Source organism: Falco naumanni, chromosome 3 (assembly GCF_017639655.2).
Source record: "Falco naumanni isolate bFalNau1 chromosome 3, bFalNau1.pat, whole genome shotgun sequence".
Classification (NCBI taxonomy): Eukaryota; Metazoa; Chordata; class Aves; order Falconiformes; family Falconidae; genus Falco; species Falco naumanni.
In genome coordinates, this window is record NC_054056.1 from 108,346,664 (window position 1) to 108,362,575 (window position 15,912).

General features: G+C 58.7%; 1 protein-coding gene across 4 annotated transcripts in view; it reads left to right on the forward strand.

Moving 5' to 3' along the window:
* The window catches only part of MROH1 (maestro heat like repeat family member 1), a 56,930-nt gene that overhangs the window by 30,714 nt on the left and 10,304 nt on the right, over positions 1–15,912 (forward strand). For 2 of the 4 annotated variants that reach the window (XM_040586516.1, XM_040586518.1), the window contains 10 exons: positions 4–139; positions 1,368–1,463; positions 2,000–2,104; positions 2,270–2,432; positions 2,970–3,082; positions 4,847–4,999; positions 6,464–6,618; positions 7,444–7,609; positions 8,391–8,587; positions 15,761–15,898. In XM_040586516.1, coding sequence (XP_040442450.1) covers positions 4–139; positions 1,368–1,463; positions 2,000–2,104; positions 2,270–2,432; positions 2,970–3,082; positions 4,847–4,999; positions 6,464–6,618; positions 7,444–7,609; positions 8,391–8,587; positions 15,761–15,898 — 1,422 coding nt within the window. The remainder of the gene's footprint in view (positions 1–3; positions 140–1,367; positions 1,464–1,999; positions 2,105–2,269; positions 2,433–2,969; positions 3,083–4,846; positions 5,000–6,463; positions 6,619–7,443; positions 7,610–8,390; positions 8,588–15,760; positions 15,899–15,912) is intronic. The other 2 variants (XM_040586517.1, XM_040586519.1) reach the window with 1 other exon arrangement.

Here is a 15,912-nt window from a genome sequence, read left to right on the forward strand (position 1 = left end):
CAGCATCCTGGAGCCTCACCTCAGTGATCCCGACAGGACAGAGCTGATTGATACCTGCCTTGCTAGCGTGCTTGCCCTTCCACCACTGGAGCTGGTGAAGGAGAGAGACGAGAATGGAGGCGATGCCTTACACAAGGAGGTGCGGGATCTGGCACCAGCAGGCTGAGGCAGGCAGGGAGCTGCTGGGGTGCCTGCCTGGCGTTGGCAGCACAAAGCCGCTGCGGAACTAACACCAGGTCGCTCACGACCCGGCTGGGTGATACAGCTTCGTTCCGCAGCGTGGGAGCCGTGGTCACGGCCGATCCCGGGCACCGGTTCCCGGGCAGCGCACAGATGCTTTTCCACAGTCCCGTGAGCCACTGGGTGCCATGGCCCCGGCATCTCCCCGGCAGCAGACCGGCCGTGGGAAAGGCCTGTTTTCCATTCAGCTGGGCACCTCGGGGGAAGCAAGCTGCACCATTTCCTCTGCTCACTTATCTCTGGAAAAAGCCTGGCCCTTCTGTGCGCTGATAGCAAGTGAGAAAATATGAGCTTATCAGCAAGTCCAAATGCTGCTAATAAGAGCATGAACTCCCTCGAGGGAAAAAATCAAATGATCCTGGAAACCCTGCAGGGTAGAAGGGGCCTTTACATAACTAGCTTTTGAAAGGCTGCAGCTGCTTCTCAGTTGTGGTTGAGTGCTTAATGAATGAAAATAACATGCTGCTAATGAAGTTGTTGCAGCTGCTGGGTGGCTGCAGAGCAGCCCCTTGTTCCACCGTATCGCCTGCCGCTGCTGCGGCTCCTTCAAGGTGAGCTGCAGAGCAGCAGCCTGGGGCTCTGGCTGTCCCTGGCTAGTGTTTGCAGGCATCTGGCCTAAAAGTTTCAGTTGTTAATCCTTTTCTCCTTCCCTTCCATCCTATGAAGCTTTGTAGCTTTTCTTTTTTGGAGTTTCGCCCAAAATAAGTCCTGGAAGGAAACAGTAAGCATCTTCAAAGGGCTCATTCAGACTGGGCTCGCTGGAATTTGTCCCCAGGTGGGAGAAGGACCAAATTCCCTTCTGGAAGGTCTGTGCTGAAGCCTGTGTGCTAGCGTGCTTGGCTCTGACTAGCTGCTGGCACCTGGTGCAGATCATGACCACCGCCGTGCTGACCCCCACCATGTACCTGGCGCTTCCAGCGGAGGTGGATTGTGCAGCTGGGGTTTGGTCCCTGCTGTGTTTTCCTGCTAAGCTGGAGGTGGCTGCATCTTGGCACCCGACACCTGGGAGAGTGCCACAAGCTGGGAATAGGCACAGAGAGAGCACTGTCCCTCCTCGGGTGCCTGGGCTGGCTCTCTGGGACGAGGCACAGTGCTTGTGTAGCCTGCAGTCGGTCTTTCCTCCTTAGATGCTGTATGGTGACACCATCAGTGCCCTTAAAGACCTGCTGAAGAGTCTCCTGCAGAGGAACTTGACCCCCCATGGGCTGCAGGACATGTTTGCGGTAGGTGCAGGCTGGCTTTGCGGGGTTCTTTGGGGAGAAGGAGGGAGGCAGAGGTGCCTGCCTGCTGACCAGAGGTCACCAGGCAGAGACAGCTTTGGACCCAGGGCAGGAGACAGTGAGATGGGTCCTTGTTTCTCTGTGTGATGTGAGGTCCAGTGTGACCCTCGTCTCCCTCCTGCAGAGGCTGGGCACACAGCGTGGCTGCTCTGGGGTGGTGCTCGTGCTGCCAGGCTGAGGCAAGGTCTGGAGGGGAGGGCGCAGACAATTGCCCCTTTGGGCATTCTTGCTGTTGCCCAAGAAGGGTGGCCAGCACATGGCCCAGGAGGAGGTCTCTGGTAGTGGGGGGGCGTGCATGCAGCCTCACCAGGAGGCAGGGACCTCGTGTTGTCCTGAAGATGAGCCAGGATGAGTTGTTTGCTTGGGTCGGGGCCATATTTCCCACAGCCCATGTGTGCACCATGGGCTGAGGTCGCCTTGGCTGTGCATGGCAACGCAGCTGAGCCTCTGCTCACCTTTCTGATGCTGTTCGCCTGCAGCATTTAGGCCCCTGGATCAAGTCGAACAAGGAACATGAGCGGCAGCGAGCGGTGGAGGTCAGCGCCGCCTTGCTGGACTTCTACCTGAGCAAGCTGAACGTCAATGTAAGTAAGCCCAGTGCTCGAGCGCCTTTCTTCCCACCGCTGCCGGCCTTGCTGGGGCTCGTGCGTGCGTACGTCCTCCCCCGCGGGGGCGTGAAGGTGGGCTTCGTGGCGGTCAGGAAAAGCTGTACCCTCTAGAAGCGTCCCCCCCCCTGCTCTCCTCGCTAGCGTTGCCTGCATGTGTCGTCCCTGCAGACCGTTATCCCCTTCTACAACCTCAGCGTCCTGATCGCGCTCTTCTCCCCGCGCTGCTCGGACTCCTTGGCCAGCGTTCGGCAGCACGCCGTCGACTGCGTCTACAGCCTGCTCTACATCCAGCTGTGCTACGAAGGTGGGCGTGCTGGCGGCGGGGGGTTTCACCGCTCGGGTGGGCGGTCGGTCGGTGCCAGCAGCAGGAGCCCGGTTCTCCGCAGCTGGGCAGAGGGGTGCACGTCCCATCCCTTCGCGTACGCCATCCCCAAGGGGGAACCCGCCGGCGCGGTTTGCTGCGGGAGCAGGGCTGGTGGAGAGCATCCCGCGAGGGTTTGGGTTTCCCAGGCTCTCTCCGTCGCTTGAGCGTGGAGGAGCGGGGCTCTGAGCCTGGCGTTCTCCTTCTCTCCGGGAGAGGTCAGTCCTCCACTTCAGGTGGCCCGAGCATCGAGCGAAGTGAAGCCCTTGGGAGGACTTTGGGTCCCGCTCTCCAGAGCGCTGTGGCTCCTTGCAGGGCAAGCTCTCCTGGCTCTTGGCAGCAGCTTCGGTTTCTTGGCTCCCTCCTGGGAGCTGGGCCAGCTGGCGAGTAAAGCGCAGCTCTCCACAGCAGCACGGGGAGGTCTCTTTTGGGTGTAAAATCAGAGGAATGCTGCTCACTGAATGCTCCCCCTGAATCCAGGTTTCGCCCGGGATCACAGAGATGAGATGGTGGAGGGGCTGAAAGCTCTGAAGAAAGGCCTGGAGGAGCCTGACTTCACCGTTCTCTTCCATACCTGCAACAACATCGCCATGGTAAGGTGGAGGACACATCCAGCCTGGCCCTGGTCTTTGCAGGGTGGTGAGGCTGTGGAGTGGGAGCTGCAGAAGACTTGATGCCTCATCTGTTCTGACCAGCCACATGGTCTGGAGGCTGCTGGGGAGTCAAAAACTTACCTTGGTTTTGGTCTGCAGTCTTCTCCTCTCCTCCAGCTGGAGGGTTCCCCTGGCTTGGCCAGGGGATGCTTAGAGCATCTCACCCCCATTGGGAAGCTGCTGGGTGCCCTCTTTGGGCATGCATGCCCCAATGAGGACATCTGTGCAGATGCTCTGGGGGCACACAGGGACTCATGCCTGGCTGTGCCGTGGCTCAGTGCATCTGTTTGGGGCTCTGACAGGCAGCCTGAACCCTTCAGCCATCGATGCTCCCAGTGCTGGGGTTAAAAACTTACCTTGCTGTATCAAATGCACATAGTTTCTGTGCATGTCACCTAAAAGAGGTGGTCTAGCTCAGCCCTGTGGGACCTGTCTGGGACCACCGGCATGCTCCGTGGTGGAGACTTTGGTACGTTGTTCTCCTCTATGGAAGCTGCTGGCTGAAGGAAGCCCTGTTGCTGGCTGGGCTCTCCTGTGGAGCATGGGGTGGTTGGCTCGGGACCTGCAGCTCCTGGGCTCCTGGCTGCCTCCCAGTATGGCTGTGACACTGGTAAAGCCATTCTGGGCACATACTGGGCGCCCAAAAGGGTCCGAATGTGGTGCTCAAACCACAGTGATTCAATAGTTGTGGACAGTATCTGGGGTCTGGTGGTGAGGGATGGGAGGAGGGGTGACCACTCGGCTTTTGTGGGAGCTGCATGCATCAGCTCCTCTCTGATGGCCATTTTCTCTGCTGAGAGCTCCGCAAGCATTGCTCCGGAAGGACCTGTAGCTGTGGAGAAGCTGGTGGGATCTTTTTGTTGTGGAAAAGCTGCGATTTCCCAAGTGTTGTTACTCCAGTGGACATTCATAGAATCACAGAATAGTTTGGGTTGGAAGGGACCTTAAAGACCATCCAGTTCCAACCCCCTGCCACGGGCAGGGACACCTTTCACTAGACCAGGTTGCTCCCAGCCCCGTCCAACCTGGCCTTGAGCTCCCAGGGATGGGGCACCCACAGCTGCTCTGGGCAGCCTGTGCCAGCACCTCACCACCCTCAGCGTAACAAATTTCTTCCTTATATCTGACCTAAATCTCCCCTTTTTCAGCTTAAAGCCGTTCCTTCTTGTCCTATTGCTACAGGCCCTTGTAGAAAGCCTCTTGTCAGCTTTCTTCAGGTACTGGGAGGTGCTCTAAGGTCTCCCTGGAGCCTTCTCTTCTCCAGGCTGAACCACCCCAACTCTCTCAGCCTGTCTTCATTCTCCCTAACTTCTCTACTGAGCAGCTTATTCCACCCTCAGGTCTGGAGAGCATAAGACCTGGGAAAGCATCTCTCAGTGGTCACCAGAGCAGGGTTAATGGCTTGGTTGCATTGTACCAACCCATCCCAAGAGGGCCCCAGGTTATTTGGCCAGTGGCATGGGGCAGGTGGCCTGGGGGCAGGTGGCCTGGCCCTTGCTCCTCTTCATTACCACCGATTTGGGCTCTGGGCTGACGGTCCCACAGGGCACTGAGCTGAGGAGTGGGTCATCCTGCCTGCAGCTGGGGGAGCCGTAAGCTGTGCAGGGCGCTCGTTGTCTGGGCTCTGCCAGTGTCGGTGAAGGGTCCGCTCTTGTCAGAGAGTGACAAAAACCTGTAGCTTAACTCCGCTTGCCCTCCCCTTAGGTGATCGGGAAGCGCATCCCTCCGGACCAGCTGATGAGCCTCCTGCTCGCCATGTTCGAGGGGCTGGCAGACCCTGATAAGAACTGTTCCCGAGCAGCCACCGTCATGATCAACTCCCTCCTCAAAGAGCGTGGGGGGGTCTTGCAGGAGAAGGTGAGCTGCTGCTGCTTGGCCTTGGCACGGCCTCCCTGGCCCAAACGCAGCCCTGGGGAGGCAACTCCAGCCAGGTCTTGCTGCTGCCCCTTCTTCCTGCGTACTCAGCCTGATAGCTTCCCCTTGCGGCTCCAGCAGCTGGTTTGATGGGGGGGGTGGGCTTCCCTGGTACAGGCAGAGATGCTCCAGCAAGGGGCAAGCCCTGGGCGGGAGCATGATGCCCAGCACAGGAAGGGGTCCAGCCCTGATGGAAGAAGGGAGGTGTTTAACCCCCGTCTGTATCAGCTATTGCCCTTGCATCCCCCGCCGGGAGGAACGCTTGCCCCAGAGCTTTTGGGGACTGTGGCGCCTGACCTTCTTTGTGTCCCATGGGCATGTGTGCTCACGCTCTCCTCCTCCATCCTCGTAGCCGGGGAAGGCTGCTGTGTGGTAGGAGGCGGCTGCTGGCGAGGCCAGCTCCGGTCTGGCTCTCGCTCGAGTTGAGGAGTTCAGAGAAGCTCACTTTACCAGAAGGGCTCAGGCTCCCTGTGAAACCTTTGCAAGCTCTGGGGGAGCCCAGGGTTCCTGGCTGGGAAGCCAGTCTGAGGGCTTAGAGGTGCTGGACACAGAAGGCTTTTTTTGTCTAATCCACTACCTTTTGGGCTAAGCTCCCCCTTTCTCTCGCAGTAATTGGAAACACCAGGTCTCCCGCGACTCCTCGGGCTTGCTTTTGCGCTAGAGCTTCTGCTAAAGTCCTGCTCGCTACCTATTAGCCTCTCTCCTACGCGGGATTGCTCCAGCTTACATGACTCACCTTTTGGTCAGATCCAGTCCAGCCCAGATCCTGAAATCTGAACCGATGCTAAGCCTCGGAGTCGGTGGGGCAGACCCGAGCGCAGCTGGGGACGGAGCACTCGGCTGCTCTGCGCCTAATCTCGGGAATTTGCTGCCAGGCCTGGTCTGCGCGTGAACTTCCTATTTGTCTTAACGTGCTTTTTATGGCTTGTAGCGAGTGCCGAGGTGTCTCCCTGTGTTCAGCTTGAGTTCCTCTTAGGAACTCGCTTGCCGAGCTCCTCTTGCTGCACCCGTGTCGAGGCTGGGCCTTTAGCATGAGCGCCTTGCCAGGAGGCTGTGTCTCGGGGGAGGTGGGGGTCCTTGTTGGTTCCTCTTTCCCCTGGGAATACCCTGCAGCCTCCCCTGACTCCTGTGTGGCAGGGTGGGGGAGGGTCCTTGAATTCCAGAGAGGTCTGTGGTTCTGCATGCACCCGCCTGGCGAGCAGGGAGACTTCCCTCAACTGGGAGGATGAGCAGCCCTGCCTGATGGTCCACCCACCCGTCTTATCTCCTAAAGTCCCGTTACCCGCCTGGGCTGCCGTCAAGGGAAGGGACACGGGTGTCCTGGCTGCAGGGACTCTCTGATGGTGACCCCAAGTGCTCGGTATGTCCTGGCCCTCAGCTGGATGCCGCTCTGTTTTCTTCCCACAGGTGCCTGACATCATGAGCATCATCCACAGCAAACTGGAGGAGGTGGACGAGGAGCACATCCGCAAAGCAGCCCAGCAGACGGTGTATATCCTGGCCTCCCAGCACAAGAGCGTGGTGGTCTCCAGCCTGCTGGGCAGCTCGCTACCCTTTGACAGGTCCTGCCCCACTCTGTCGCGGTGGCCCGGTGCCCGCACGTGCTCTCACGGTGCCTGGGCTTTGGAGCAGCTTTCGCCTAAGCTGTGGATAATCTTTTGGCTGCTTATGCCAGTAATCAGACCCTGCTGGAATTTCCTTTGCACGCTCAAGGATCAGCATGGCCGCTTGCTGCTGGAGCTGCCTTTCGGGGGGCTTGATGGGCTTAGAGGCTCTGGCAGTGTGAACTAGCAAAGCTAGAGAGCCGAGCATGGCTGGGGTGCTTGGTGCTGCTTTACGGAGCCAACCACCTGCCCCAGAGCTGCTGAGTCAGTGCCAGCCCTGGGCTGAGCCTTGGGCAGATGTTCTCCTCCTCCTCGTACTGTTCCTGCCGCGGCGGGCAGGCTTGCAAACCATACGGGGCAAGGCAGGAGCTGGTATCAGGGCAGCTGTGGGGTTTGGGGGTTGCAGGGCAGCTCTGGATCTTGTCTGAGAGCAGCTGCTGCGTGAGGATCGCCCTGCGCAGCCACTGCTGTCGGGGGAGGCTGCTGCCCAGCCTTGCACTGCACACAGCTCCCACCCAGGACAGCTGTCCGGCCGGGGCTTGCCATTGTTGTGGGCTCCCACTCTCGGTGCCGGCTTTGCCAGCAGCGAGGCACTAGCCACTGTGGCAGTGGGGCTCCTGTCTGGTGTTGATGTGCTCCTCGCCTGCTTTTGTGTGGTGGGTGAAGTGACCCAGGTGTTCCCTGGCGCAAGGAGAGGGCCGATGCTCACTGCCCCTCAAAAAAGGGAGTTAATGAGATGGCAGCTGGTGCCAACGCAGCGCTCCCCTCCCTCTTCTCCTCTAGCCACACGTGCACCATGTGGAGGTCACTGGCCACCGAGCCCACCCTCACCTCGCAGATCCTGGAGCAGCTCTTGGAGAAGGTGAACAGGGATGTACCGTACAAGGAGAGCAAGTGCTTCCTGCTGGGGAGTGGATCCGAGCGCATCGCTACACCCCTGCCCTTGGCTGTAAGTGTCCTGCCACTGGTCCTGCCCTGCTCTCAGCCCCGCAGGAGATGCCCTTCCCCACACGGACACCTGGAATGCTTTTTTCATTTCCTTGGCTCGGGGGTTTGTGCCAGGCGTGGACTCTGGAAATAACGCATCGCTGTGTAATGCCTATTAGAGCTAATCCACCGGCTCGTAAAAAGCCTCTCAGGTGTCCATCCTCAAGGGAGACCACTTTGCATTTTATCCCTTCAGAAAAAATAAACCCAGCTTGGCAGCTTTCTAAGCAGTAAAGCAGCTGTGAAAATTTCCTCCTTCTCTGAAGGACCAAATGCAGATGGTACACAATCAGCCACACGGAAAGCAACTCCCCCTCCCCTCCCCACTCTGGTTTTAACACCCCTCTATATTGTGCCGTGTAATTACGGCTTTTTAACTTGGCCGGAATAGGGCTCTGCGAAGGGCTCTGTGTGTGCCTTGTCTTCCTGCCCATAAAACCTGAGCTCTTGGATCTGCTCTCCTTCCCCAGGTACAGACTTCAAACCTCTCCCAGCTGGAAACACCCAGCTTTCCCCAGGAGCAGGGCTTTTAACAGCAGCTCTAGCTCCATCAGAGCCACGTGTGGGATGCGGAGAGGTTACGCTGCGGGTAGATGCCGATGCTTTGTTAGACTTGGCGTTGCAGGAAGGAGGGAAAAAAGCCCCCCTGTGCTCTCGCTGGGTTATTTACTAACAGATAGCAGCATGGTGTGGGAGATCCCCTCCTAATCCTCTTCTCCTGCGTGTTCCCCCTCTCTCTCCAGGCCACATGTGCTTTGTATGAGATCATGTCTGCTCCGGAGTCTGGGGCAGCAGTGCTGGGACTCTACCCGCCGCTGTTTGTGACTCTCCTGCTGCGCGTCAGCTGCACCGTGGGTGTTCAGCTACCGAAGAACCTGCAGAGCAGGGAAAGGAGGAGCAGCAGCCACGGCCCGGCCCCTCGGAGCCTCCATCCCTGCAGGTACGGCCAAGCCAGGGCGCTGGGCGGCCGGCGCGGAGGGAACGCGCCGACCCGCCATGTGGAACTCATTTTTGTTTGTACAAACACAATAGCGTGTGCTGTGGCTGTAATCGTCGGGCTGGGTAATAACACCCGGGACATAACGCCTTAGGTATGACGGCCTGACCTCTGGTGCGGTTTGGGCTTGGGGGGGGTGTGTGGTTTTGGGGGTTTGGGTTTTTTTGTGTGTGTGTTTTCTTCTTCAGAACACAAACTCTAAATTAGGAAGCATTAAATCAGCCGCCCCTGCAGCCGCAGGGAAAGATGTGCTTTGCAGAGCCGGGGCAGCCACAGTGCCAGAGCTCTGCCAGATTGCGTTCCTGCCGCAGCCTCCCGAAAAACCCTCGCTGGCTTTCAGGAGCGGGTCTTGGCAGGGCCCCCCCAGGGCTGGCTGGGCACGTTGGAGGCAGATGACCATTTCTCGGGGAGGGAGGATGGCTCCGCTTCCCTGAAGGATGAGGAGGGGAAGCTGGAAAGAGCAAACTTTTTGGCTTCGTTGTGTCAATGGCTGCAGCATGTCTCTGTCACAACAAGTTGCTGCCCCTTGAGCGAGCAGCACTGGGCCACGCTGCTGTCTTCTCCCACATACAGGTGGCAGTGCCAAGCCACTGCATCTGCCTTGTCCTCCTGCGGTGCTTTCTGCCTGCTGAGGGATGGGGTCCCAAACAGCCACCACTCGGCTGCTGTGCCCCCCAGCCTGCTTGCAGCAAATGCCTTTGGGTGCGATGCTGGGCAGGCAGCGGGGTGAGCAGCACCACTTTTAAAATGTGGGTTCAGGTCCTGGCCTCTCTCTGGGGCTGGCTCATCTAGATTTGAAGAGTGTTGTAAAAATGATTTCTCTTTCCTGAGGGGCCGGGCAGCTTCAAAGGGCCGGTTGCTGAACCCAGGAAAGTCACCACAGCTGCTAAAAAAAATCCTCTGCTGAGCCAGGCAGCCCCGTTCAAGCACCGAAGGGTGTCTGCTGGCGCAGGGCAGTGCCCGTGTCACTCCTGTGCATCTGCCCTCCTTAGAGAGCGAGGATGCTGAAAGGGCCCCTGCATGTGAGGCTTTCCTGGGGCTGCAGCGGAGGTGGTGGCTGCAGCCCTCTGCCAGGTCCAGGTGCGCAGGGTCCATGTCCCCTGTGGGCTCTGCATCCAGTGCAGGCTCCTGTTCCACACCACTCCTGAGCCTTGCTCAGACGTGCTGAGCGCCATCAGCTCCCGGAGGTTTCCAGCAGAGCCTTTGCCCTGGGAGAGCTGGGATACCGTGAAGACAGAGCCCGTCTTTGGCAAGCTGCAGGGCTCCCCCCTGGGAGCGAGTGGCTGTAGCCCCTGGTGCAGGGGGGGCTGCTGGGCCACTGAATGTGTCCCGTCGATCTGTGCAGGTCCTCAGCTTCTTGTGGGCGTTGGGCTGGATTGGTGTGCAGCGCTGGCTCTCCAGCTGTTGCCTGTGCCCTGTGTGGCTCTGGCTGGGGCTCCTGCAGGGCCTGCCTGTGCCCCGCAGCTCGAAGGGGTTGTTCTTCTCTCCTGCACGTCTGAGCTACCCTGGGGATGCCTTGGTCTGTAGGAGAAAGGATCAGGGCTTCTCTCTTCAGCCTCTGTAGGTGATGTGGATATGAATGAGATACAAACAGTCCTGCTCCTGCACGAGGTGGCTCTGCCTGCCTGGCGACCCTTGTGGAGCTGCTCCAGGGCTGGGCTGGGTGCTGACACGCATCGGTCATCCCAACCGGCCACACTGCCTACTCTGGATGCGGTGTCTGAAGCGGCACCGGTGCCCCTCAGCCTTCAGCCCAACTCCTGGTGGCTCGTCTGCCACCGCGCAGCCCTGCTGTTACGACCGGGGGTGCCCTCGTCCTGCAGCCAGCGGTCTGGCTGACCAGCGGGACCGTTAAATCTATGGGGATGTCGGGGTTAAGCCCAGACCTGAGGCAGCGGTGGCAGGAGGTACCACGGGCTTAGTGGGGCTGGAAGGGCAGGGAGCCCTTCTCTGGAGCTGCTTCTCCAGCTACCTGCTTGCTCCCTCCACTAGCAAAATGTTTACAGGTTCCCCTGGAGCGTGGGTCAGAGCAGTGCAGAGCGCGGGGAGGGAGCTCAGCCCTCATTTTCAGTTTTATCCTCTTGTGGGTTTCCAGACTTGGGTTTTTGACAGGATATTATTAGTCTTGGGGGGGGGGGGAAGACTGGAGGAGCCCAAAAAGACACCAGACAAAGCAGCTGCGAGCTGAAAGAGCTCTAGCATCGCTTGACGGTTCATTTGTTAAATCCCAGAGGATTGTTTCCTCCCCTGGAAAGGCTGTTTTCTCTCCCCTGAGCGGAGCGAGTGGCGCGGTGGCGCTGGGCACGCTGAGCAGCACCCCGCCGTGCCGCTGTGCGCTCCCTCTTCACCTCGGGGAGCTGCCGCTGGCGTGGAGGTGACCTCTCCAGCAGGGAGATGTAATGAGTGGAAGCAGGTTGTTGTGCGGGATGGCAGGGCTGCTATCTGATTAGTGTTTTATTTAGACCACATGTTAGAATAAAATTAAACGAGCCAAATGCATTGGAGGAGCCGGCTGGTTAAGGCCGATCGTGGGTCGCCCTGTGGCAGCATCGCTTCCCGAGCTTCCAGCGCTCGCCCCGTCCCCTTGGGTGTTTTGCGTGGCCACAGACTGTGGTGGCTTCGTGCAGGTCCCTGCAGCGGGAGCGGACACTTGCACTGCCTTTGTGGCTTTGGGCTCGTGCAGCCAGAACTGTCTGTTCTCGTCATGCTCTTCCCCCTTAACAGCTCCTGGAAGGGAGGCGTGGGCAGGTCCCAGCCAGACCCCGTGCCATAACGTGGGGAGCACTGAAGGGAACTCGAAGCAACTGGTTGCCTCCCAGGGAAGGAGGTGTCGGAGCCAGGAATGAGTGCTGTTCCTCCAAAAGTGTCTGGACTCCAAACAGCAGAGGGGATACAAAGCAGAGCGTGCTGAACTGTTGCCGGGCCCAGGCTCCATCCGTGGAGGGGGGCTGGGGCTGGTCAAGCCCGTGGCCCTCCCCACTGCTGGCCTAGGCTTCTGTCTGGCTGTCTACCCCCAGAGCGAACCATCGGGGTACAAGAGCCCCCCAGGGTCCTTGTTGGGAGAAAAGGCGATGTGCTGGCCAGAAAATCAGTAGGAACCAGCAGCTCTTCAAGGCGGACACCCTAGATGTGGGATGGGGGAGCCCCCAGCCCCTCTCCTGCAGCCCCCAGGGAGCAGCTCTGCCAGAGGCTGCTTCTCTCCTGCCGGCGCCAATAGAGGCAGCCAACTTGGTCCCAGGCTTTGCGGGGTGAAGCTGGGCAGGATTGGTCCAGAGAGGTTTCTCACTGGTCTGAGCCCACGGCTTGCATCGCTAGGGCTGGCCCAACCGTGGGTGTGCTGGCGACGCTCCGCCTCGCTCCACTGGGACCGCAGTCGGTGGGTCACATGCAGCGTGTGTGCCCTCAAGAAGGGAAGAAGCTTCCTTTGTCACAGCTCCCCAGACGTGGCCGGCGGGCAGGCGCTCTGCTGGCTTTCTCAGTGCCGCTTCTCATCTCTCCGCCTGATCTTGCAGGTGTTGGTACGGAGCCCCCGTGGCCGGGCTGTGTGTTGGTGACGCTGCCGGCTTTCGGGGAGCCCGGAGAGGTGCTGCATCACGCTGGCTCCTGCCAGAAATCTTCGGGGCCTGACTGGAGGGGCAGGGGATAGCACGTGGCTCTGCTCAGAGCCCTGTTTTCGCTGCTGCCACGTGGGTGCAGGCAGGCGGCTGCGTGCCCGTGAAGCCAGCGCTGACGGATGGAGGGGGAGCAGCCTTTGTCCAACGCGCAGAAAAACCGCGGGGATGTGAAATTCCAGCCTTGTCCCAGGAGCTGGTTACAATATCAAAGTAATTTCCTGTACGCGTTTTGAATTCTAAGTCTTCATGATATTTAAATGCCAAAGAGAGATGGTAAAGGTGAATATGATAGCTTGGCAGGAAAGGGAGGCTGGAAGACATGGGCTTTTGTTGGAAAGGAAGGAAGTGTCTATAGGACACTGTGGAAAAAGCAAACCTTGTGAATGAGCGGCTTTCGCCATCTGTCATGCAGGAGCAGCCTCTGGTTGTGTGGGGGCTTAACCTGCTGCGCTCACCTTGGGCTTTTTAGCTCTTGTTAAGGAGCAGGAGAGTCTGGAGCAGCAGGCTGGGAGCCGAAACATCGGGGAGCTTTGAGCAGAGTGGGAATCCTGAAGTGGCGTGCAGGGGCTTTGCCGGGAACAATCCCTCCTGAGGAGCCACCCAGAGCACTGGGCTGGTGCTGGGACGTCGCCTGTCAGAGCCTGTCCACAGGCAAGGAGCTGGTGGGCATCTGCTGTCTGTGAGCATCTGCCGGGAGGCTTTCTGTTGCTGTTCTCCTACATTGCAAGAAAATAAATGCCACTGCAGCTTTCTTGGACTACGTGACAGGTTCACCTGTGTGCAAGCATTGAGTTTTGAGGCTTATGGAGTTTTCTTACTCTTCAAAAATGTCAGTGGTCCTCATGCTGCTGCAGGAGGGGAGGTCTCCGAAGCTGGAGTGCAATTCAGGTTGGGCTTTGGGCGTGGTGGGCTCCCTGCCAGCAAGGGCGAAAACCCCAGGAACGGGCTGAAAGGACTGGAGATGTAGCCAATAATCAAACCAGAATTAGGTGGACCTCGTCTTGGGGCAGGGAGACTGGCTTGGTGTTCTTACCTGCAGCGCTGCATCCAGCTCTGGGGCCCCCAGCACAAAAAGGACACGGACCTGTGGGAGCGGGGCCAGAGGAGGACACGGAGATGCTCGGGGGGCTGGAGCACCTCTCCTGCGGGGACAGGCTGAGAGAGTTGGGGTGGTTCAGCCTGGAGCAGAGAAGCCTCCGGGGAGACCTTAGAGCACCTCCCAGTACCTGAAGGGACCCCCAAGAAAGCTGGGGAGGGGCTTTGTACAAGGGCCTGTAGCAATGGGACGGGGTGGGGATGGCTTTAAGCTGAAAGAGGGGAGATTTAGGTCAGATATCAGGAAGAAATTTGTTACTGTGAGGGCAGCGAGGTGCTGGCAGAGGCTGCCCAGAGCAGCTGTGGGTGCCCCATCCCTGGGAGCTCCAGGCCAGGTTGGACGGGGCTGGGAGCAACCTGGTCTGGTGGGAGGTGTCGCCCGTAGCCATGGGTGGGACTGGGGGGTCTCTAAGGTCCTTTCCAACCCAAAGTGTTCTGTGGTTCTGGGGCTGGGTGGCCCCAGTGCAGTGGCAGCGTGCAGTGATGATTTCTGCCCTAGGGAGAGCGTGCCCCAGGGACATGCTGTGGGCAGACGTACAGCCACGTATCTGCTGAGCAGCAGCACTGGCGGAGCTCTGCTGTGTGGGACCCACTCTGCAGGACCATATGGCTCCTGGGGAGCGGAGCTGCCGGGCTGGCAGAGCTGGCATGTGTCTGGCTCTCCTGCTCCAAACAGGCAGTAGTAGGTGAAGTACGCACCACACCTCCCCACCAAATGAACTGCTGCGATGAAAAAAAAGAGCCTGGTTTTTATTCCAGGCTGCTGGAAGGGATTTTTGAGGTCAGAGACTTGCGCTGTTGGAAGGACCTCTCTAAATGGAGCCGCTGCACGTCACTTGGCCCTTTCAGCCATGGCTGACGGGAAGGAAGGGCTCAGCCAGCGCGGGAGCTGCGTGCCCTGCAGCAGCTCGGGCTGCCTCTGGCTGGGCGAGAAAACTCCGAAGGCCTGGGCAGCCAGACTCCGGAACAGTGAAACCAGGACTGTTACGTAGACTGGCAGATTGGCACGGACAGATGGTGGAAGAATGCTTCCACCTAAGGTTTTCTTTAATTAGTAATTAATTCCTTGTTGTCCTGTAGTCTTCGTGATGCAGGGATGCTTAAAGGATGCTGGAAGACTCTCTGCCAGCCTGGGCTCTTCCCAAGAGCGGAACAAGCTGGCGCAGCAAGCATTCATGTTTCCGCTTTTCCGTTTGCCGTGGCTAGTGGAGCCCAGTGGCTGCTCTGTGGGCTCACCCGGATCGGTTTTGCAGGGCAGACCTGAGGGTCCTGCACTATCCACCCCAGGGGTCCATACCCTGCTGCCTGACTGGCTACCATGTGCCCCCTGCACCAGAGCGGTGCGGGACCAGCCAGCTCCTGCTCTGGCTCACAGGGGATGCAGCGCAGGTCTCTTGCTTTGCGCACTAGACATGGCTGTGCCAAGGAGAAAAGTAAACCTGCGTTCTTCTACTTGTTTCCTTTCCTGCTCCTCATGATTTTGTCGTGGGCAGGTGCTCGGCTTTGGCCCTTAAGGATGCTCTGCTTAGGGGAGCAGGTCCTCTGGGTGCTTTTGCTGGAGAACCCCAGCCCCAGCTCCTGATAAAACAGATGAGCATGGTACAAAACTGCCCAAAGCCTCAGGTCTGGTGTGGCGAGGTGCATTGTCTGTGTGTACGGTGGTCAGGGCTCATTTTCTGTTGTTAGTCTCAACTTGGGCTGTGCCAGACGTGTGACTGGGTGTCCTTCATTAAGGCAAGCCGGGCTCTGTGGGGCTTCTGCAGCTGCTGGAGGATGTGGCTGCAGTGGAGCCCTGTGGTTGCGAGGCTTGGCGGGGGTGGTGGTCCCTCCAAGCACTGGTCCCTTGTCACGGCAGCTTGGCCCGTCCCTACAAGAAGCCAAAATAGCAGGAATACAGCTCATAAGCTGCGAGACCTTCGTGTGGAGACACTCCTACTAAATGATGTTTTCTTTGTGTGTGTGGTAACTACATTCCTCTTGCTTGTATTGAAGGCTAAGATTTATCCATTGCTAATATTTGTTTTGTTTTGACAGGATAATGTATGTTTCCCATATGCTGCTCTGTGCTCACAGCAAAATAATCCCTACCTATAAAATATTAATGCAAAAAACCCCTCCTTAAAGTAGTTCTGGACTTCTTTACTTTTCAGTCTATTGTCTTGGATCACTTTAACGGGAAACGTCACAGCATAAATGGAAGTAGCAGTGAGTTATGGGCTCGCTCCCTCCAGCTAAAGCCCTCGCATAACTCATCCCGTCCTCAAGCACCTGAACGCCTCCCGCGTGTCCCCGCACTCCCCGGGCAAGAGGTTCCCTTGCCCGCCACCCCATGACCTGCCGCCACGGGCAGGGCTGCAGGCAGGGCAGGCAGCCCACCCGGACCTGACCGCCGTGCTTCTCTCCCCAGCTGCGCTGTGGAAACACTGAAGGTCATGCTGGCCCGGGGGGGCAGCGAGGAGGTGGCCAGGGCCGTGGGCAACGCCGGCGGCTGGGAGCTGATTGCAAGTCCGGAGAGGCACCACGACGGGATCGCCGTGCTCGCCCGGTAAGGTGGTGGTG